We start from the raw sequence: 23,915 nt of genomic DNA, 5'->3' as shown, positions 1-23,915 counted from the left end.
TATTCATATAGTCTACATAATTATCATGTACACGAAAGTTTGAGATCTATGTAGAGTAATCATGTAGAGTAATCAACATTCCCATGCAGGCTCTAAACCATCAACTGCACATGCAGCATGTCCTAAACTCACCTTTGAAGGAGGTTCAGCTCAAACTTTTTGGGGATCTGACAAATGGAGTGGAGGGCAAGATACTAGTGAGCGCAGTGATACAGGCTTGGCAGTACGTATAATTATAGTTACCAAGTAATGTTGTTGATACAACTATATATCGGGCTGGCCTTTTGCTATTACCCTATGGGCTTCACATAATTATATATGCGGGCTTCTGCTATATAGTAAACAGGTGTACAGTAAGTCACTGCCTCGATCAACGGATATGTATACATGCATGTATATATGTAGCATGCATGTATTTGTGGCCATGTATATACATGCACGCAGGTATAAGTCAGTTCCTCGTGTTTGTATACATTTATTGTTTCATTGCTCACACAACACGTTTGTGGCTATAGACGTATATGCACATTGTATTGTGTGTATTGACTATAGAGGTTATGCAGATCCGCCCACTTCCGGCCAAAAAGGTGTGTGGTCACATAAAAACTCTTGGAAAAGGGGCGTGGTTACATATGTCCGCCATTTTGCTCTAGCTAAGTGCAGATTCTGAATGAGAGAACTATACTAATTACTCTAAACATGTTTACTGGTACCAATGATAATTTTGTCCTTTACAGTGTCACTCACTGCATGTGTATACCGGTATTATATATATACTGCTATATCCAGTCTTTATACACACTCCCCTAGGTGTCCTGACAGTGTTAACTAAACTGTAATACATACAGCTTATTGTTTGTTGTTTATTGTACAGTCACTCTGCATGAGTGTTTACTTTATTCACAACATGCACTAGCACTAGACTTCCTGCCGACTCATTCAAACATTTAAATTTCAAATGGCCAATATTCATGACCATGAATTGGATAAGCAAATATTTGGCCACAATTTGAGGTATTCCCTGTCAATGATCCGTGTACCTTGTACATTTATACACTTGATGTGTTTCATTGTATGTACAAAACAGAAGCAGCTATTAGTTTATTGGATAGTACTAACTATTTTGTATGTCAAATCTGTTATAGCTATAAGATTATGTTGGCAGGGGATTAATGCCTCGGTGAGCTTAGCTAGGTCAGACGGACAGAGGTTTAGGCAACAACAATCAGAATCAGTATACACACAGAAACACAATACACACAAAGACACACATGCAAAAAAAAAAACCAGAAGAAGAACACGCTAATAGAACTTACTAAATAAGGTCATGCAGTTAACTATAGAACTAACTAGAATACTACTATAGTATTTATAAACACAAATTACAACGTTATCTAAAACCATGCATATAGTTATACATATGTCCTTTCCACATGCACTATATACTATACATAGTCAAAACTCGTATTTGATTCCAGTATTAGCAGATTCAAGTTTACAGGCTCTGGTTATCAAAACCAGAACTTTCCTCTCGATCGTGTCCCGAGTTTTGGGATAAGCTGTCATGAATGAGTTCATCTTCTAACATCTTCATGAGAGGAAGTCGAACTTCACGATTGAGACGAGCTTCCCTTTCGCGCTCTGTTTTATCGAAAGGTGACTTCGGAAAATATCCCAAGAAGGTATCTGGCCATGCAAGTATCGTTCGGTTCCACTTTCTTCCAATTTCCTGGGAGTGCATGTCTTAAGAAATGAGTGAACATTCAATGTATGCGAGGGCTTAATTCGATATATGAGGTAGAAGAAATCTTGGTGGGTTTTCTTTGCATCCTGTTGTTCAGCATTGCCTTGTCTCATGACTTTTCCGATATCAATCGCCTGGATAGTATCTTCATTCATCTCATAGCTGGGGTAGAGACAAGCTCTGCTAAATGTGACCATCGTATCTGTTTGACTAGCAATTCGGAGTCGAAGATTTTGGTCGATAGCCTTCTCCCTTTTTTCTTCGCTTGTTTGTTCTGGATAGCAAATGATTATAAAGCCTGGCCATTCTTCATCCACCAATGCACAGAAACCATCACCTAAATTGCCTGTTAGATCAGGAATAAACGTTTCTGCAGTTGAGGCTTTTTTTTAGAGACTCGAAAGTAGAAGTAATCAATATGTTTATTTTGATCTGTTGGTGGAGAATACTTCTCTTGCAATAGTTTTCCAATTTCGTCCGTTGTCTTAGGTATAGGTGATAATTTCTGGGCCATTGTGTTTGAAGACTTTACAGTGTGGAGTTTTTCTCAGCTCTGTAAGAATTAAGTTACTTATTTTAGTGAGTCAGCATGCAGTACTTTTATGGTCAAAACCATTACGTATACATGAGCCGTCACAGCCTTAGATGAACGGATACAGTGTACGCATAATTATGATAGTATCTATTTGTAGCTATAGTATGAAAAATTAAGCAAAAGACTGTATATTCACTATTATTGGTAGCCAAGTTCGTATTCTGAAAAGTAGAGTTGGCTGTCCAGTCTTGCTTGAACAGATTTTATAATTTCAACACAGCACTAGACTTCCTGCCGACACATTCAAGCATTCAAATTTCAGCAATACCCATTCATGACTATCATAGCTATAATTATAGTAAGTGAGGTGTCACCCGTTATATAGTGTTGTACAGTGTAGAATAACTGTGCATGTACCCCTTGTACTCACTTGCTTAATTGGTTCCTATAGACTTTTTGACGACACACACAGGGAATTTGTCTGTGACTATAGAGATGTAAAGTTGAAGGTTACAGTTTAATAGCAGTCCTTGTCTGGCTGAATGTATTCTGTACTCTTTGCTTAGTTGATCTATTTTTGTTTATTTAGTCACATGACACATCCGGTGCATGCAACTATAGTAAACTATAGTGTATACATACTGTTTTGCCTGTATTCATTCATATTTTTGATAACACCCTCACACTATGAATTTCAAATACTCGCATGTCAGCCAAATTTAAGTACACAGCTGCTTAACTACTGTACATGCAACATCATCTCCCTATAGTGACCTTTTATCACCAACACTAAAGTGTATCCGAAGGCTGTATACCTGTACTGACCTACATGCATGTATATATAGTATAATTATACATGTTGTTTCTAGTATCTTAGGTTGAAATGCTATGAAACTTTGGAGTCCTTTAACTATAGAGGCCGGGCACCTGCTTATGCATGGGGTGATAAGCATGGGGTGGACTGTATATACTGTGCTGTGTTATAGCATTGTTCCCAGGCCAATTTTCTCTGTAACGCTAGTTTTCAGATTAGTGGGATGACTATAATTATATAGAGTATGCACTCTAAAATGTTCATGCTTCACACTCATGCATGCATATAATTTTAATGTGTATATATAGATGCACAGCTTACCGTATAACGGGTATTTTCGCGGATTTAACTTTCGTGGAATAGCAGCCCTTTTGGGTTAACCCCTTTTTGCAGCATGCATACATGCGATTAGCCTCGATCCCAGCCCCTCTCACTAGAGGCCCTGGCTGAGTAGACTAACCAAATATTCTTTGAAAGGCATTCGGACTTCTTGATTCAGTCGAAATTCTCTCTCACGCTCTGTTTCGAAAGGTTTTTTGGTGAAATGGCCAATAAATGTGAGTGGCCAAGTGGCTTCTGGTCCCACTGCTTTCCAATTTCCAGGGATAAGTGTTGCAAGAATGATGTACGCGGGTAATACCATTGTTGATGTAATTTGTTGTGTTATCATAAGATAGAAATAATCCAAGTGCTCGTACTCGTTTGGGTCAGCATATTCAGCTAGCAGTGGCATTCGAATCTCGTTGTTGAGCCTTTCCTCTCTTTGCCGCTCTGTCTCAAATGGTGACTTAGGACTTTAACTTACCCTAAACAATGGTACATACGTTGAGGCCCTTTTATCCCGAGTGTATCCCATGTAGTGTTTCCTCCCAATGTGGCAATGATCGTTTGCCAAGAAGTTTTGTTCGAAGTATGAGGAAAAGTATTCATAGTAGGTGCCTGGTTTATACAAGCATGATATAGTAAAAAAGAAAAAATATCAATTTGACACAAACGACGTCCCATACATAGCACAATCTCTAATAGTATAACAACGTGTAAAAACGTCTAGTAAAGAATACAGTGGGTAAAAACTGCTAAAACATTATAAACTCAGTAATACGTATTTATATACAATGCATGTGAGAGTGGATAGTAGTTCTTTATGAAGTATACAAGTACATAAGTATAATTATATCTACATCGGCACTATGAACATGAAAGATACGCTATATACACAGAAAGTAAAATTTTGGTGACATAGAGGTTCTTATAATATAGTTGTAATTGTGGCATGACGTCCTTCTTCTCCGTGATAGTTGAATGGAGTCACAGTAACTTGGCATTGTTTTGTTGAGCCATCAAGTTTAAACGTTTCACTTGTTCCATCATAGCTGTTAATGCTATGAGATATTTTCTTACCACCACCTTCCTCTAATACTTGAACCTCGAAGTACTTCAATTCTTCAAAATTCTCTTTCGGTTGGTTCCAAGTAACTTGTAATGTCTTCTTCCCAATAATTTTCCCTTCAAGCTTCTCTGGGGCACTTGGATATATGTCTGGGTCGGCTTTGAATTCATCGTCGGATGAAGAAATGTTTTCATCACATTTTTGGGATTCTCCTAAAATAGATGGACCAGCTATTGTTGGTAATGTTAATACTTGCAATGCTACTCTAGAAGTAGCACTCATCTTAGTATCAAAATCTATATGTAATGTAACATTTTCCTTCTTTTCCTTGATGTCATTGTATGAGTCTATACTAGCTGTATAGGTTTTCCAAGAAATCAGATTCTTAAAAACAGTTGAGTGCCCAAGGGTACGTCGCACTTGTATTACTTTGTTTGCTTTTGCGTCTTTTAACGTAACCTTATAGAAATACACCTCTTCAGGAAAATCTTCTGGTTTTTTCCATCGAATCTTGACACTGTTATTATTTATTTTATCAACATAAAAGGAAGAAGGGGCACTAGGGTATTGAGCTTTCTTTGTTTTGGTCTCATATATCGCAATATCTCCTTCACAACTTGTTATGGTTGTGTTATTCACAGCTCGTACACCAAAATTATAAACTGTTAATGGATTGAGACCATTTACTGTGGCTTCATAGGAAACAGTCTTGTTATCAACACGCCTTTTTTGCTGTACTGTGACATTTTCTAATATTTTACATGCACAATTCTCTTGCACATGTAAACACTCCTGATTTATAATAAGCACCTCATAGTATTTAGCTGCATTTCCATGGATTTTTGGTACATTCCATGATAGCTTGACACTTCGAGCCTCTGGTGTGCATAATAGTTCATCAGGTTCACCAGGAGTCACATCACCAGAAGATATACCAACTAAGTCACTCTCTTGGCTCTTTCCAATCTCATTGCTCAGACAAATACCAATCCAACCAGTCGTATCGATGTTGACTTGTATTTGTTGTTTGTGAGTTATTTTCTCTGGTGCGTCAATTGGCCAGTCGCCTGTATCAATTGGATATTCTAGTTTATCCCAACTTTTGCTGTAATAGTTAACATGAAGCTGTGTAACTTTTCTCCCACTCTCTTCAAGTAGAGGTAGAAATACAGTCAATGTGAATTCTTTTCTATTTGGTATTGGTAATACCTTTGGTAGCCTTGGCTTAGGTGGTACAGAGGGTAGTGTGCATACAAGTAAGGTAGCTTTCTCTGACTCTAGGGTTTCATTTAGAGTTTGTATAATGAAATTGTACTCGGTATTGGGCCTGAGTTCAGATACAGTGCATGAAGGTGTGTCTGCGTTTTGGGAAGTCCATGTTTCCCCTTTGACATTTTTTTGGTGCTGTATTTTGTACTGTTTTGATGCCTGTGGGTTCACCTTTGGTTCGTTCCAAGTAATTTTTATAGAATTACTTTCAGTTGTTTCCGCTTCAAGCCCTTCTGGCGATCCAGGAATTATGTCTTTAGGGTGTACCTCTACTGGTTGGCTTGGTTCACTTCTTCCAACTGAATTGACAGTTACAACACGATAGCAGCTTATAGAAGGTTGAGTGAGGTTTGGCAAATCGACATTTGGTACATTACTTTCACTTGAATCCATTAGTTGGTGCTCTTTCACTATAGTCCAATTCATAGCTTGCTCAGTTCCTTTAATTTGTCGCTCAATGTAAATCTTTGTAACTGGACTCCCGTTTTCTTTGCTTGGTTCTTGACGGTAAAATGTTATGGTTGCTTTGCTGGCTGAGTTCACTCTTATTGTTGGTAGGTATGGTTTGTCTGGAACATCAGCAGGTGTTTCTATATCTACAGTACTGTATCCATCGGCTTTCTTGTTCTTCTCATTCCTAGCATAAACTTGAATGGTGTATCCCGTGAATGGGCTTAGGGACGTTAGTAGCAGAGATCTTTCATCTTTACTGGCTATTTTCTCTGACTTGGATTGAAACCCCTCCTTGCCAACTCTCTTTTCCCAGTATTGAATTTGGTAAGTATTTACTGCTCCCGGGTTATTTATTGGAGGATCCCAAGTCATTTGAATTTCTCTTGCCTTAGTAGCGGTTATTATGATGTTCTCTGGTTTTCCTGGTATCATATCAGCTATTTCTACTTCAGTAGAATCACTCGGTTCACTTACTCCAGCTTCGTTCTCAAATTGTATCTGAAAATGTAAAACTTCCTCATCTTTTTTACAGTTTACTTGAAACACCAGAGTCTGAAATTCTCCTTGAGAAGAGTCTACTGGAAAAGTTTGAGATTCCCAAGTGGAATTTTTGTCACTACGTCTGTTGACGATGATTTTTGTGACTGGACTTCCATTTTGTTGTGCTTCTGACAACATTGTAATCGTAAGCTTGACTGTTTCCTCTGTTTGTGGACTTACTTTAGCCTTCTTTGGTTTTTCGGGTTTTCCAGCTCTTGTTTGAAATGTAACTACAGTACAATATTCACCAAACCTATTCTTATGATCATTAAATCCTTGCACTTTAATGGAATAGTATGTTTTAGGCTTAAGCTTTTTAAGTTTGAAATGATTAGAGTGAACCTTGTCTCGTGTAGGGTCCTCTCCTTCACTGTAGCATTCAACATAATAGCAGTCGACATCATCAGCGTTTACTATCGGTTTCTCCCAAGATAGTATCTGTTCTTCTAAGTTCATAGTTACATTTTGTGGAGATCCAGGAATTTGAGAAATCATCTCTTGAAACACTTGATCTTTGGCTGGTCCAATTGCTTGCTCGTAGTACTTCGCCTCTATCTTATTTCTTTCCAGTGCTCCTCTTTTTACTTGCTGCTTATAAGTAGTTTCAAAAACCTCCTTACAGGTGATTTCAGACTTCTCTGTATTGGGCTTTGTAAAATGAGATATGTATCCTCCCAATACATTACTTTGGTCTGTTTTAATAATTATTTGCTCAAGTTTCTCTAGCGATTGTCTCTTTCTTGTCTTTTCATCCTTTACCAATAATTCATCTGTGTCGGCTGCTTCTGGAATCAGTTTATGTAGCTCAATTGTGAACTCTCTCAGTATATTTGTGTACACTCTTTCATGTACTGCAAATAGTGTGTCTGTTTTTTTTACACTTTCAATTCTATATTGATGCATCTTTAAGATATCCCCATTTAAACCTTCTTCAAGTCGTACAAAATGCGTCTCCTTAAGAGCTTCAATATCTCCTTCTTCTAACGGGAGTGTCTTGTTTAAAAGTTCGCTCATTTGCTTGCGATACTTTTCGGCTAGGTCAAGTGTTGTTTTTGTTACTGTTATTTCAACTACCCTCTGATAGCTAACCTCGAGGTTTGGAACGGTGCCTGGTTTGTTGAGAGCTTGCACATACTCATCAAGTAAAGCAGCCAACATTGGTCCATTCATAACTGTAGATCCATTGAAACCTCGCTTCAATGGTGTATTGCTCAATACATGTTGCTTAGCTGAGGCTATACTTGTCTGAAAATCTTGGTCAATAGGTTTTTTCCTGTTTGGATTAATGCCTGAACCTGGTGATGGAATCGCCAGGCACTCGATTTGGGGAAAAATTGCTCGTACACTGCTGACAGCTCTGTCTCTGGAGCTTGGTGCCTGATCACCTTTATAATTTGCCACTAGTATCTGTTTTAGGACATAGTCAGTAGCTGACATCTTTTTACCATCGTCTTCCGTCATTTCAAGATCGAAATCTCTCATCAGCCATAGAAAATCTGGGAAATGTTTTTTGAGATCGCTCTCATGCAAGTCATCGCATTCACTTATCAAGATATTTTGAGATAACTTTGCGAAGCAGCTGTATAATGTATATATATAGATTATGAATGCAATTATTTTTATTATTTTTTTACAATGTTCATATACATGCATGTGTGCTTAAACATATACCACAATTAATTATAATTAAGGAGGATATACACCTATATATCTTCTGCTATCGTGGTTACTTCGAGGCGTAGCCAAGGGGTATGTATAACAATGGCAGCGGAGGATATATGGGGTGCATATCCTCCAAATAGGTGTGGCATAACCACGTGACCGCAGCACTATAAAAGGATCTCCCCCTAGCAACAATTCAATCCATGATGCAAGAGACTGCAAAAAAGAACAAGACTATTCCAGATTTTACAGCCGTCAAAGAGCTAGAGACTAAGTTGAGCAACACATCGACTCCTACAGATGCTCAAGAGTTTTCTTGGTCCAAGCGTTGACCATTCGACGTCCCTTACTGGAGTAGCAAGCTCTTATTGAATAGAATGTATCTAAACCACGCCTATAGACCCATGGAAGCTTAGCCATCTTGTTGGAGAGCACCTTCCATTTCTGCCGTCGCTTTGAGTCTTAGTACCATCGTCAAGCATGGCTCTTTTCTCTTTGCTTACTTTTGTGAACAAATGAATGAAAAAACTAAAACTGTGCATGCCTGGGGCTGTATGATAATATATATCCTACAGCTGTCGACCAATTAGTGGTGACGTAAGTGTGGTATAATACAGGGATACAAATATTCACAAAATGAAGAAAAGTGCCAACACTTTAATTTTATTTGAGGTTCAAACGTCAGCCCAAATTATATTACCACCAGCCCCCCCCCCCAATGCAATGAGATGGGCGTGGGTCAATGGTTGTCACACATGCACTATAACCTATAGCTAGTCTCATGAATCAGCCCCCCTCCCTAGGGGGGAGATCGTCTGAGTACAGAGGGGGACAATACGGTTATTTTGATAAAATTTTTGTCCTTGACCTTTTCTAAATAGCTATAGCGTTTGTTCTTTTTGAGCGTTTGCCTGATTGGAACGCTATATATACTTAGATATAACCAGTACATCAAAATGTTTACCCTAGCCACAGACTGAAGGCTAACTTTCCGTGGTTTCGAAGAATGCAAGTTGCAGAAATCTTGGATATCTTCTCTCAAGCTGGTTCGTATGGGGTGCAATAGCTCAACCAATTTCTGTACAAGCTATTACTAGATCAAATTCATATCCTCTGAGTATGGCAACTTCCAACTTGCTATGGCACCAACTTAGAGCAACTAAAACAATGTAGCTTGAACCATAGATAGAGCAAAAAGGGATCGGCAACAAAATCGACCTCGAATAACCATCAGTGTTGCCCCGGCTTTACTCGAGGCTGTCTACTTCAACATAGGAAGACAGCCTCGAGTAAAGCACAGGCTGGGAATGGTTGAGGAGACAACTGATTGTCTTACTGTCAGTATAACAATCTTGCTGCTGATTTTAGACTTCATTTGCATGCTTGAGGCTATAATTATGTGATCCAGGACACTACTTAGTTAGACAATCTTAGAAAAAAAAAGCTATATCATAGTACATAGCCATCAAAAAACGGTGAAAAGAGGTGAAAAAAGCGTTATACATCGCTAGCTCTTTCTCAACAATCTCGAAAAAATTTTGGGAATTTTCACATAATACACGTCATCAAGAAGCATGGAAATCAAGTTTTGGGGGGTCTTAGAAAGCTCTGTGTAAGGCCTCAAACATAAAAAAAAAGTGTTTCGCGGCGTTACGGTGGGGGACAACACGCATCGTTTCAGGATTAAGCCACACCCCCTTCACAAAAGTCTACATTTTAACTTCCGTTGCCAATCCCTCTCTTCTTTATCTATGCTTGAACTAGGAAGGTGCTCCTGTGCTTCCCAGAGGCGGAGTGAAACTCAAAATTTTACCTAAAAAAAGCCTATTCTCATGCAGTCAGCATGCACATCAGATAGCCCTGTCCACATATCATTGGGCATATGCAGATCTAGAATGCCAGGGGGGCAGTTTGCCCCCCCCCCCCCCGCTGTCTACGGCCCTGATATAGAATCCGATCACTAGGCTAGCCATGCAATGAGTCTAGCAACATGGATTTAAGGGGCATATGGCTTAATGCGTGGGCAAATATACCAACGTCACGATTGTGGGTAGCTGGGCGTAGCCCGGCACCCGTTCTGGCAGGTGGCCGGGGGATATGCTTGTGTAGGAGTTGTACTGCTGTGTTATGCAATACTGCTCTTGTAAGCATCATGAATATAATTATTAAGCGCATACCGTATACAGTATAGTGGGTAATTTTCGTGGGGTAAAATATTCGTTATTTTCGTGGACAGGCTGACCTCTACGAAATTTTAACGTAGGCGTGGCTTATCGGAACGTATAGGAATGCCGTGCAGCCACGAGACTAAACGAAATTTGTACTCACGAAAACCACCGTTTCTCGTTACCCGCTATACGGTAGCAGGAAATCGCTATTTGGTTCTAGAGCCCTCAGCAAAATGTTCGTGGGTTCTAATATTCGCGTTTCAATGCCAGGGAACCACACTCATCAATAGCTGAAATACCGGTGCGTATATTATAGGAGTTTATCCCAGTTATAATTTTCAAGTTATAACTGTCTGCCCTCGAAAAGCGAAATTTTGTACCTCACGAAAATTTCCCACCGTACGGTATCTGAATCAATATTTGAGCCACGAATATATCGTTATCTTAGAACACTACAATCTGATTTAATATTAGTGGTGGTGTATAAACCCATGTAGGGGCTCTAGGGTAAATTCAGTTTTACATCGTGGTCACGTAAAAATTCAACAGTAAATTCAACAGTAAAGTCATTGTCAATATGAAAAATTCACAAGATTATATCCAATTCGAAAATTCCGGAAATTGTTAACCCAGGTTACGTGGAAAATGTCAGGCTTATTATCGCTCCTATAACAGGAAAGATTATTATGACAAAACCATAGATTGGGCCACGCCCAACTAAAATTGTGAAGAGGTGTGGCTTCTGGTCAACATCACCGATTAGCATAAAAAGATACAAGAGGAAGTGGATTCTAACGAAGATAGTCCAGAGGAGGTTGGACACGATCACGTGCACCACTTTTTTTGCTGAGCTGGCGCAAAAATTGACAATGAGTTCTATGTAAACTTCTAACTGGTGTTGCACGGACCGTCATTAGAGACTGAAGGCAAACTTTATGTGTCTCTCTGGCTGGGCTTCTTCTGATATAAAACTTTCATTAACCAACCCGATCCCCACCGACCCCTCTATTCTGGCAAGTTATCAGTGTATAGCTACAGTGTTTACTAGATTCTTGCCAGCCACTATAGTGCAAGCTGCATACATGCAGCACCGCTAAACTATATACTCTACCCTATAGCCTAGCTAATCTTGGTCCAGCCAATCAACAGACACAGCTAGTCAGGTATATGGGGTGCCGTTTGTGTCAAAATTCAAAAAGAGTCGATTATGAAAAGGAGTTGTTATAAAAGAGTCGATGTTTTAAAAAGGAGCCGATGTTATGAAAGAGTCGATGTTATAATTATAAGTCGATGTTTACCATAACATTAGAGTAGGCCTATTCTGTGTTTTGTAGTAAGTCGACCTTTATTAATTTCAGTAAACTCGAGTGTAGGGAGCTGGAGCCAATGACAACGAAACTAATGAGTGACCTTATTGAACTAAGGTCAGCCTTCCCAGTGCATCCCCACTCCTCCAGGACTCGACTCTACAGTTTACGTTAAATCGTATTAGTAAAGGTCGACTACTACAAAACACAGAATAGGCCTACTCTAATGTTATGGTAGACATGGACCTATTTATAACATCGACTCTTTCATAACATCGGCTCCTTTTTAATTCAGAGACTTTAGGAATGCGATGACGCATGGCCAACCTCCTGTGTTAATTGTGTTCACGTCATTCCTATGATAAAATTGAGCTATCGATGTGATTCTCAGTGCAGTACAAATCCTATATAAATATGTTCCCTGGCCACCCGTCAGAATGGTTGGCCTGGCCACACCCCGCTAGATTGTTGGCAACAGAAAATTTGTGATATGACGTCATCAATAATGGGATAATGTGTAGTGAGCACCGCCTTTCCTCATGCTATTTTGATAAGTTTCTGTAACACTTGGCCTAACGCACCACGATTGCTGATGTCTGGGTAGAAGCTTTAATAGCTAATTGAGTTTGGGATATACTAATTTATTTTGTGGGAACATATCCTATAGTTGGGCGTGGCCCCACCCTGGACGTGAACGTAGGTTCCTACGTTCGCGTCCAGGGGCCACGCCCAACTACATATCCCACAGGATTTTCCCAATTGTACATTATTTTATGGTCATGTATTGCGCCACATGCAAAATAGATCATGCAGAAAGATTAGCGCTTATTATACATCTACAGTAGAACCGGATAACTGAATAGATATAAACCATGCCTTGATTCACCCACTTCAATGATAAACAGCAAGTGCCACATGGTTGTCTGCGCATGCGCAGAACATAAGCAGGCCTGTCTCCATAGTAGCAGCTGCAACGCGCATGCGCATTTAAGGGACACGCTCATTTTCTGAATTATTAATAAAAAGAAAATTGCCAAGCCGGATAATTGAGGCCGGCTCTATACTGTATACTGCTGGATCATCATCATGCAGAGTGCTACATGTATAGCAGTATACATGTATAGATATATAGTTGACAGTGGAGATGAAGACTTATTTTAGAGACAGCTCGGCTTGGAACAAGGCTACGTCAGAGTCACCATAGGAACTAGGCACTATAGGCATGCATGCAGCTTTGCAGCTCTGACTCTTGTAGCTAACAAACAGCTAGCACTATAGTGAAAATTGAATAGAAAGTTTGTGTGAACAGAAGATCTGAAGAGACTGCAACAGCCTTCAATGTAGCCATAACTCGAGAAAGAAGCTTTACTTTGCTAATCCATGAATCAAAATTCAAGAGAACGTGGCTAGAAACCTATAGAAGCTGCCGGTTAGTTTTCGTCGCATTGCAACAGTTGAGCAGTTAATTACAGTTGGAACAGACACACACACACAGTCAGCTTTTAACCGTAATCCCTCGTGTGGCTACACCTCGAGGCATAATTATTATTGTTCGACATTCTTCTAATGATTTTGTAACCAGGCCCATTTTGGTAAAATTTGACCACAGTGGTTAACATCACCACTCAGTTAACCGTGGGACTTAAGGCCTGGCACAAGTCTTAATTGTAAATTCTATCTAGACTCTTTGAGGCTGGTATACAAGACTATAATTATTTGTCATAAATCTCAACCTGTTGGTCCTACTTATAAGTATTATGTGTATTTGTACCTCATTTTCTCGACATCCGATTCATTGATTGCTCCCTGGGTATTGTATATCAAACAAGAGCTCAGTAGAGTGACGAGAATGAGGATACTCATCACTTCCTCTTTGGAGGAGGTCTCGCTTGCCTGAGCAGCACCTATACCCTCAGTATCGAGTAGTATTAGGACGTGGTCATCAAATTCTAATAGATTTGTGGACATCCAGATCCCTCTAGTGCATGGATTACTGGAATGGCTCACTTTGAAACCATCTCCACCTAATACTTGGGACAAGAAATATGACTTTCCAGTCCTATAAGGGCCACATATGCCCAGAACAGCAACTGGTTTTGTAATAGTCCGTAATAGTTGTATAGCTTCCTGGTTCACGACAATTGACTTGCTGTGTTGATCGTGTGTTACAAGTGGTATAGACGTTTCTTTTGCCAATCTTTGTTTTTTCGGGTAGCCTGTATTATAATAATTATAATGAAAGCACCGCGGGTGCTAATACCTCGGTGGAGGTGCCAAAGCTACATAACATAAAGCTACTAATAGCTTTTATACACACATTATCGGACTAGAATGTGAAAAATTGCTAGGATTGGCCAGAAGAACACCAAAAAGCGTGGAAACAAGAAATCAGACGAGAGCATAACTCCAATCCGTTACAACGTCATTCACATGTACTTTTTCGCTTGTAGTTTTTCCCAGCCAATCCTAGCAATTTTCACTGGGGTGATGACCGATCCCTATAATTATATACATAATTATATTACATGCATAAATATAATATAATCATGATGATTTGTGATGACTATAATTAGTCAGTATAGATCTGGAACATAATTATTGTGATGCTATGATGTAACGTATTAACACACTATAGTTGTACATGTTCATGATGTTGTAATGGATTGGAGTATATACTCTCGTCTGATTTCTTGTTTCCACGCTTTTTGGTGGTTCCTCTGCCAATCCTAGCAATTTTTCACATTGCAAATGTTTTTCTAGTCGGATTCCCTTTCTTTTTCAGTACAGAAGTATATCATAATTATGACATTCATATTAAGTGGAACCTCAATAAGCATGCAGTATAGAAGTGCATGAAGAGAAGACATTCAAAAAGAGAAGATGCTTCTGTTTCCATTAAGCTCCTCTCCTATTATTGCTGTGTAATGATTATGTTGAATTTGTGGCTGTCATGCAGTATTATTAACTAACCATTAATTAATGAGATATTGCATGTTAAATGACAGCCATTATTTTATTTAAATTGTTAATTAATACTGTCCTGTTAAAGTGCAATATTATTCAAGAGCATGGAGGTCTATGCCTTATAATTATAGCCAGTGCATAATACATAAATACCGATTGAGAATGGAGAGCTGAAGGAAAGATCAAACAGTCACCAAGAAGAGAGTATCGAACGTAGGCATACTTACATCAGATGTATGCGGAGAGTAACGTGACTTCCTGTATGTCACAAGTTTGGAATTTGCACACTGACCAATCCAAGCATGGGTGATGTAATCTACTACACATGCGCAGTATGCCTACGTTCGATACTCTCTCTCTATCATAATTATACTCTTGCATGCAGTCACTAAGAAAACCTGCTGCACTCCTAGCCCTCGATTCCAGGCCGAGTTTTCGCTTTTATAACGGTTAGGCGAACAACTAGTTGTCTGCGCATGCGTCAGTCGTTCGTCAGATTCTGACGAATGGATATTCCCGTTCACTTTCGTGACATTTATATTTGTGTACTAGAAGTCAGTTTCTGTTTATCATTTATTTATTGGAATTGATTGGAATGGCTAGCTATATTAGCTATGGTTAGCTGTTTGTTTAAAATTGTTGATCATTAATCCAACTGCAGATGGTATTTTATCGAGCGATGTATTACAATCATTGAGCGATGTATTACTATTATCAAGCGATGTATTAAAATGATCGAGCGATGTAACTCTATATTTATCCAGCGATGTACATATTTATCTAGGGATGTAACTCTGTACATCCAGCGATGATAGGTCATTCATCGAGCGATAAATACGAGTTTAGAGTTTATAGGGTTCAAAGGTTACTTTATCCTGCAGCCTTTAATCAAAGTACAGACTAGACAGAGAGACATTCGTGACTGAAATAATAATTATGTTCCCCTACAAAAGAGGAGGATTTAACAATGGCCGGTTTAGGGTTTAGGAGCAAGCAGGTTCTGAACTAGCCCTGCCCTAACACTTTTGCATTACATGGCATGTTAACAGCATGGAGCAGGCGAAAGGATTGCTTCCTACATGCATGGTGGAGGCACTTGGTGGGGGCACTATAGGGGCGGCTGGTTCTGCTTGGCCTGACGCCCACGTTTTGCCAAACATTACATCTTACATCTTACATATCTATACTAATTACAGTGTATACACACCCCATGCATGCATTCAGCAGCAACAATAACGAGGGTGGACATGCCATGCAATGCAAAAGTGTTAGGGCAGGGCTTTCAGAACCTTGCTTGCTCCTAAACCCTAAACCATTGTTAAATCCTCCTCTTCTGTAGAGAAACATAATTATTATTTCAGTCACGAATGTCTCTCTGTCTATATAGTCTGTACTCTGATTAAAGGCTACACGATAAAGTAACCTTTGAACCCAGGGGCGGATCCAGCAGGTAGCAGAGGGTGCTCAAGCACCCCTGACCTTGATTATCTTTGTGTCTCACTCATTGGTTAATGGAAGTCACTCAGACTTGGTACTAGCTAGCTGAGTAGCTGTGTAGACCTATCTAGTACAGTAGTATCTTTAAAAGCTGTGATAAAAGCAGCACTACTGCAATGCAGACTATGGCTCGACAAGAATAGAGTGCAGTACAACACTTGCAAAATTATCTACGTCTTTATTATTGACACCGCACCTACCGGAAATGATGTCGAAGGAGACTCTGCAGCACCTATACCTATCACTTTTTCTAGATATGCCACTGGAACCCTATGAACTCTAAACTCGTATTCATCGCTGGGTGTATATATAGAGTTACATCCCTAGATAAATATGTACATCGCTGGATAAATATAGTTACATTGCTCGATCATTTTAATACATCGCTCAACGATTATAATACATCGCTTAATACATCGCTTAATGATTGTAATACATTGTTCAATAATTGTAATACATCGCTCAATGATTGTAATACATCGCTCGATAAAATACCGCCTGCAGTTGGAAATGATCGACAATTTTGAAACAAACGGCTAACCATAGTTATCTGAAGCTTCTATCTTCTCTGAAGCTTATTCCCAGGCCGAGTTTTCGCTTTTATAACGGTTAGGCGTTCTCTGAAAACTGAAACAAGGGAAGAGGTATAAAGCGTTGTCAAGCTTGTTAAGGTCAGATATTTTGTGTGGGCCCTATGCTATCAAATCTTGTTCATGTTTGGCAAGATCTAGGTAGACTATAGCCTTGATCCCAGGCCGATCCGTCTCCAATTGAACACTAGGTCGCCTCCTCGGCCTGGTATTGATTGTATCTGGGCGTGTATCTGGGCATGTGCTGTGGTTGCTGTGGTTGCTCAGGTATTCGCTCAAAAAGAGCGAATACCTGAGCAAGGTGGAGCGAATAGAAACACTAATAGTGTATGTAAGCATACTTACTCCGTAAAATCACCGTTAAATCACAAAGAACTCCGTGTCATAGGTCTATTCTTTGCAAGTTTAGTTTGTCATAGATATAGGCTTAGCTAGAGTGTGATGAGCTGTCTTGTGCGAAGGAAGAAGGAGCATCACTCTTGTGAAAGAACAGACCTATATAGGTTCTCAAGTTTCTGCTATCAGTTGGCTACCTTTGATTGACTACACAATTTAATACAAGCGCTTGATTAGACCATGTACCATTGATTGCCAGATACACTTGGTAGAGTCTATCCTCAGACTCTGGTCATCGATCTCTTGTATATACTATGCTCAGGGGTATCCACAAGTGGCTGGGCCTGGGATGTATTGTCAAGGTGAGCGATATAAATCAATAATACCCTTTCATCATTGGAAATTGTACACTATAGCCTATAGCCCAATCCTGGGTATCTGGATCAAGATATGACATTACGGCACTGGCACTGGTGTTGTGTTAGCCTTCAAGGAAGTGCGGCCTGGGATCGAGGCTAGTTTTGTGTGGACACTGAGTTACAAAATGTATAGTGGAATGGTGAATTTAAGTTCATACTAATATATTTGTATACAGGAGCAAAATGGAACCTTCCCCTCCAACCCCCGTCGTACTCCTCCTAGCTGATGGGTGCGAACTCATTGAAAGAGGATACCCCAGTGCCACTCATGTCCTTCCCAAGGGGCCGATCTTATAGAACTACCTGCACTAAACTACTGACGTGGAATGGCTCTTTCAACACTTCTGGTTGCTATCCTGGCCAGTGACGTCAGGATTCTACTGTCTCTTGATGTACTGTGAACACACAATCTTTGTTATGCCACCTGAAGGCTTAGCAGGAATATCCAACGCAGTATTTATTAAGTCTTTCTGGAAGCTCTTGTTTGATCTTCGCTTCGGACGCAGTACTGCTGTGCAGTACACTCTACAGACAACAGTATTAATTTCTAGTGTCATTATAATTATCACTGTATTTTTTGCCAATGCTGCAGGAATGCAATACGGGAGTAACTCATTAGCAAAAAGGTCAACCTATGTCGTACCTCCTCTGGCTGCCGTCTGCAGAGCCTTGCAGCTCTCTTCTCACTCTTGCAGCTACCAATAGCTAGCGTTCTAGTGCAGAGCTAACTACTAAGTAGAGTAGCAACATTCAGTAAACAAGTTTGGCTACGTGCTCTTCTGAAAAGGCTGCAATGTAATGGCATTCCAAGTAAGCAAAACTAAGCATAAACTCAAGAACGAAGCATTATTTTGCAAATCCACCGAATTAAAATCCAAGTAACATGACTAGAAGCCTATAGAAACTCTTACTTGCACTTGAGTCATCCTTGACCAGCTGTAGCAGTCCACACACACACACACACACACACACACACACACACACACACACACACACACACGCACGCACACTCGCTTGCGCATGCGCACCGAGGCATAATCAGAGGCTAATTACTTGAGATGCCTGTCGTACCTCCGCGCACTGAAGATGAGGCCTTGTGAAGGAGGCTAGCCTCGATTCCAAACCGATTAAAATAGGCTAGAAGGAGGCTAGCTGGGTGGGGCCATGCCCAACTAGCTGTAGCAGGTCAGTCCCTTTTCTCGCGCCCCCGTCCAATCAGAGAAAAGGGTCTTGGAGATTTACAGCTGAAGTGATCCCGTACCAGGAACAATGGAAAAGGGTCGCTAAAATAGAAAGCTAGAATTGTGACTGGCTTGCTGTCTCTGTAGTAGGCCTAGCCTCGAATCGGCCTGGTCTCGAGGCTATAGTAGGCCCTGATAAATTTTCACCCCTATTCTTGAAAAATGTGCCTATAAAAATCCCCAAAAATGTGACATACAAAATTAAGACGTAGAAATAAACACAACACACAACTGACTCAAGACATAATTAATATAAAATTATCGTGTTATCTTGCTGAATTGAACTGATCCATAATTAGGTATACGTATTCCTAAAAGGGCAGCTGATTCATGAGACTAAATATATTCACCTTCAGCCATTTTTGTCATGAAAACATCGTTATGCAAAACTTAATGTAATGATCTTTACCAAACATGGACATTGATGCCTTAGACACCTACACCATAATATTATTAATCTGCTAAAATTATTCCAAGCATCATTTATCAGGGCCTACTCTGTAGCAGATTCAGTGCTAGGTCCTACTCCAGGAGCCATACTTCTCTGAGACTCCAAGCTTCTTTGCTGTGATCCACAGTGCATATATCTATGTAGCTGGGCGTAGCCTAGTTGGGCGTGGCTCGACCGTCTCCTGACGGGAGGTCGGGTTGCAAGCCTATCTAAGATTTGTTCTGCAGCATTATGTAACACTGCCATGAATATTTTTCTTCTCAAGTGGGTGTTAACCGACATGATGACATGAATAAACCACAGCATACTGCATGCGGTTTCGCAACTGGAAGTGTAACCAAGCACGTGAAAAATGCTGCAATCTGATAGGGCGCCACTATAGTGCATGGCGCTAGAACAAATCCCAGCCATAAAAGGGGGGGCGGGTTTCAGCCCTATCTAGCATTCGTTCTGCTGTATCCCGTACTAACTATTAATATTAGCCGCGCCTCTAACCACAGAGCTCAATGCATTACGTAAGAACTATATACAATCTGATTGGTGCTAAAATGTATTACGTAAGCAGTCTGCAATCTAATTGGTGCTGCATGATTTTCTGCAGCAGAACGAATGCTAGATAGGGCTGAAACCCGTCCCCCCATTTTATGGCTGGGGACGGGCACGCCCATCTAATCCAGATCTAGATTCTCCTGGCAGAATTATCTTAGCCACAAAACACTACCATATAACAATATGCATGTACGTACACAAAGTCTTTTCTTCTCAGTTATGATAGATATTATGTTATAGTTAAACAATGGCCTCGAGTGGTATATTTGATTTACACGCGAGAGTAATCTGATAAACCACGAGGCGCAGCCGAGTTGGTTTATCTGATTACTCGAGCGTGTAAAGCAAATATACCACGAGAGGCCATAGTTTAACTGGCTTGTACTATGTTTAGAACTGTACTACTATGTTTAGCTACTTCCTGTCATGCTTCTTCAATGAATATGCTTATAACTACTGTTTGACGTCACTGTTGCTATAGCTATGCAATGAATTTGCTATCTTTTTAAAAAGCGCGATGGCTGATTCAAGCAAGCGTCTATGATTCAAGCAAGCAATTGTGAAGGCTGTGTTTCTGCATCTTTATAGAAGGCACTTCAAGAAAGTACACTGGTGCTACTTGTCTACAAAGAGTGCAAATGTACCCGAAAATATCATTCCACAAGCCTACTGTACTGGCCCAGTGCAGTGCAGTCTCTTTAGTCTGAGAAACACTTGGCAGTCTGGACCCTTCTTACTGCTCCTGGTCCCATGCAGCAATGCAATAAGCAGGTTGTGACAACCAATGTTGAAAGTTGAAAAAAAGCAACACAAACAAACCAGTATCGTTCGGTTCACGGAGTTCTTCCAAATTGCCTCCTTTTTGGAACTATTCATCACTCGAACTTGGCTCTTTTTATGTTGACTAAAACATTAGTAGACCCTTTTTTGTATTGAATTCACTCTAGCTCTAATATTGATTGAATTGAGTAGATCTAGTGTGTCATTGTTTTAATTGAAACAGTGTGTCAAAAAACCCAATTTTGTTGCAAAGGTGGGATACTGTATTCAGTTCTAGCTGTACATGTAGTTTGACCACAAGCCATGGTATATGGCTGTTATACACTAGGGTATAACAGCCATATACCATGGCTGTGGTCAGACAGGTTGTATAAGTAGTATAAACTACAACTGAAGCCTTTGATCTTTGGTGCAACCATAGTACAACATGTTATATACACTGAACTCCAGATCCTGGAAGAATCAATTTTCTTCTTTCTTGAGGTCCTGGTAAGCCAATAGATAACAACAATAGATGCATGTAAATATTGTCTTTTCTTCTCGGTGAGATAAACTAACTTTAATGTAAAATTCATTATAAAAACTACTATAACACTTATACTTTTTGAGCGAGCGCACGCTTGCAACACTCATTATACAATATGGTTTTGATGCAGATATTCTGGTGATAGTATATCATTGTGCTCTCACTATAGGCATTATAGTGAGAGCACAATAATATACTATCACCAGAATATCTGCATCAAAACCATTGTATAATTATTCAGGTAGAGTGTGATCAGGTCCTCTTGCTCCTCTGCAGTATAGCTGCTCAGCAGAGAAGTCTTTCAGTGCACGGTCCGAAGAGAATAAAGACAGCAGTAGTACGATCACACAAAACAATAAACTGACAAAACTACGTCTTCTACACGGCGAAAAATACTTGTAGATAATTATGATATTGACATAAATGTTCTTTGAAAATCAGTATTGTTCCCTGTAATGCGCAGTAAAATGTGGGCGTGGCTTCCGGTGCGTGGGCGGGATCCACAAATGTTCGTGCTCTGGCGCGACCTGAACACCCTCCTGCCAATATTCCTAGAAACGCCACTGTGTGGTGCAAAGATTTGCAAAGCCTTCCTAGATTTATTTTCTTCCAGCTTAACGCAAATCGATTTTATTGGAGGGATTTGAATGACCAATGTGTTACGTAACCGTTCACATGACAGGTACTTCCGCTCTATAGACGTTGAAATGCAAGAACTCTGAAAACCTCGCTTGCACATGTATTAATGCACAGATATAATTATAATGCATGCATTGCAGTGTAGATGTTTACCTTCTGAATTGTGTGCAGCTGTTGGCTTGTGTTTGTTTGGCCCCTTTCCTCGGAGCTTGGAAAGCCAGCTCACTCCTGATAATAATTATTATGTAATCATTGCCTAAATTCTTATATTAAATTATATAGACAGACCACCTTTTTCTGATTTTGTCTCTTGATCATTTGCCTTTAGATCTGTGAAGTCTCTTTTCGTGTCACTTGACAATGTTTCTGCATGCACGAAAGATATAGCTATATTAATAATTACATATAGTTCTGCTACACTGTAATAACCTTCTGTCTGAGCACTCTCTGTGTCAGGCTTGGATGCCATAGTGTATGATTCGCTCTCGTATACGTTTTGCACTGCACATGCACTTACGGTAGAATCATTGTGTATATATAGGATGATTTCACGAAGAATTTTATTGGAATTTTAATAACGCCCTCCCAGAGACCATTTGGTGTAATTGCTATATATGGTAAAATGCTGACAATCACCATAGAAACAGATTTTATTTTTGCTTGGGGCTGAGTTCTTTTGTCACCAAGTTCCTTAAGTTTGCTTTATGTCAACTTTTTTCTTTCTTATAGACAAATCACAGGGTGTTGCCACCCACTATAAGTATGTATAGTCAAATATGATTAGTACTCCCAACCTTCTGGCGTGGGCCGCAATACTGAGTGACTATATATAGTTTTAATGGGACACATTAAAAAAAAATTAACAAAATTAAACGACACCCCCACACAGTATGAATTTCAAATACTATAGCAGTACGACAGTCAATTTCTGAGTAAACGTGTACAGCACATATAACATGACTTTATACTGTACGTATAGGGGTTTCACTGAGAACCAAACCACATACAAACGCGTCTGTTGCTATAGACGTTGTAGTGACCCAAGTAGACAGATATAGACTGATATACTTTAGCTCTAGCTAGGATCAACACACGGATTCCAAAAACAACAAAGAGCATCAGAGACTCAGAAAAACCGGTTCAAACCGGAAATGAATTACAAAATAAAAGAATAAGCATGAGGCCAAAAACAATCCAGAACATTCTCTGGATTACATAACAAAGGGTAAGATTACATAACTATAAGGATAACTATAACTAGAACACCTAAAATAGATAAAGCCAGGATATACAGACGTCTTCAATTAATACACTTGACTTTGTACGTAGGATACTGCATTCGTATGTATTGACTAATGTTCGCCACGTTGGATTCTGGAGTAGATGTTTATACTGATAATGTCGGTGTTTATTAAGAGTACCATAATTGCATGATGTAGTTGTGTTTGCTATTCTTTACATATGCCGCTATATATAGGTATATCCTGGTAGTGTTAACTAAACCATGAAACATGTCAGCAACAGCTCATTGTTCATTGTATAGTGTACACTGTACATGCAGTATAATTATACAGTTAGTCTTTCTTAGTATTCACAACACTGCACTAGACTTCCTGCCAACTCATTCAAGGGAACAGTCAATTTAATATTCGATGGCCCATGAATAATCATAGGCATGCATACACACAAATTAAGGATGAATGTGTATTAAACAGAAATGCTTCCCCTGATACATCTTACATGTATAGCAAGAAAACATACGCCTTTGCATACATGCATGTGTATATGTAAATATTGACTTGCTATTCTCATAGCTAATAATAAATGTGTGCATGTGGCCAAGCGGCCTTGGATTCCACCCTTCCAATTTCCAGGCATTGCAAGAATGATTGATGCAATCGAGGGTAGTGCATGGCATTGCATGTGACTGTTGATCGACATAATTATGTTGTGCATGTTATCAAAATTGTCACTATAAAATTATAGGGGTTCTGAGAATGCTTTCAATACTCAAGCTGTGTTTAACTATTTTACTTGTTTG

The 23,915-nt window shown here is 39.7% G+C and overlaps 2 protein-coding genes and 1 long non-coding RNA gene across 3 annotated transcripts in view; 2 read left to right on the top strand and 1 right to left on the bottom strand.

Moving 5' to 3' along the window:
* LOC135339471 (HAUS augmin-like complex subunit 8) overlaps positions 1-23,915 on the top strand; it is a 61,394-nt gene that overhangs the window by 27,089 nt on the left and 10,390 nt on the right. The gene's annotated exons all lie outside the window — the stretch shown is intronic.
* Positions 1-23,915, top strand: part of LOC135339473 (uncharacterized) — a 55,318-nt gene that overhangs the window by 23,090 nt on the left and 8,313 nt on the right. The window lies entirely within an intron of this gene.
* On the bottom strand, positions 1,207-22,436 carry LOC135339465 (titin-like). Its single transcript, XM_064535569.1, has 6 exons — positions 22,304-22,436; positions 22,166-22,240; positions 22,028-22,102; positions 13,654-14,098; positions 2,710-8,324; positions 1,207-2,297 (listed from the first exon to the last, which is right to left on the bottom strand). The coding sequence occupies exons 1-5, from the start codon at positions 22,341-22,343 to the stop codon at positions 4,343-4,345; spliced, it is 4,617 nt and encodes a 1,538-aa protein (XP_064391639.1). The 5' UTR covers positions 22,344-22,436; the 3' UTR covers positions 1,207-2,297; positions 2,710-4,342.

This window comes from Halichondria panicea, chromosome 8 (genome assembly GCF_963675165.1).
Source record: "Halichondria panicea chromosome 8, odHalPani1.1, whole genome shotgun sequence".
Classification (NCBI taxonomy): Eukaryota; Metazoa; Porifera; class Demospongiae; order Suberitida; family Halichondriidae; genus Halichondria; species Halichondria panicea.
The sequence above is the reverse complement of the archived record's forward strand: the minus strand, read 5'-3'. Positions and strand labels throughout refer to the sequence as shown.

Bases quoted from the DNA above. Each gene is read 5' to 3' on its own strand.
- LOC135339465 (XM_064535569.1), bottom strand. From the start codon at position 22,343: ATGGCATCCAAGCCTGACACAGAGAGTGCTCAGACAGAAG. The intron at 14,099-22,027 runs GTAAACATCTAC...ATTATAATACAG, and splicing joins AGCTGCACACAATTCAGAAG to GCTACCCGAAAAAACAAAGA. The intron at 8,325-13,653 runs GTACAAATACAC...TACATTATACAG, and splicing joins TCGGATGTCGAGAAAATGAG to CTGCTTCGCAAAGTTATCTC.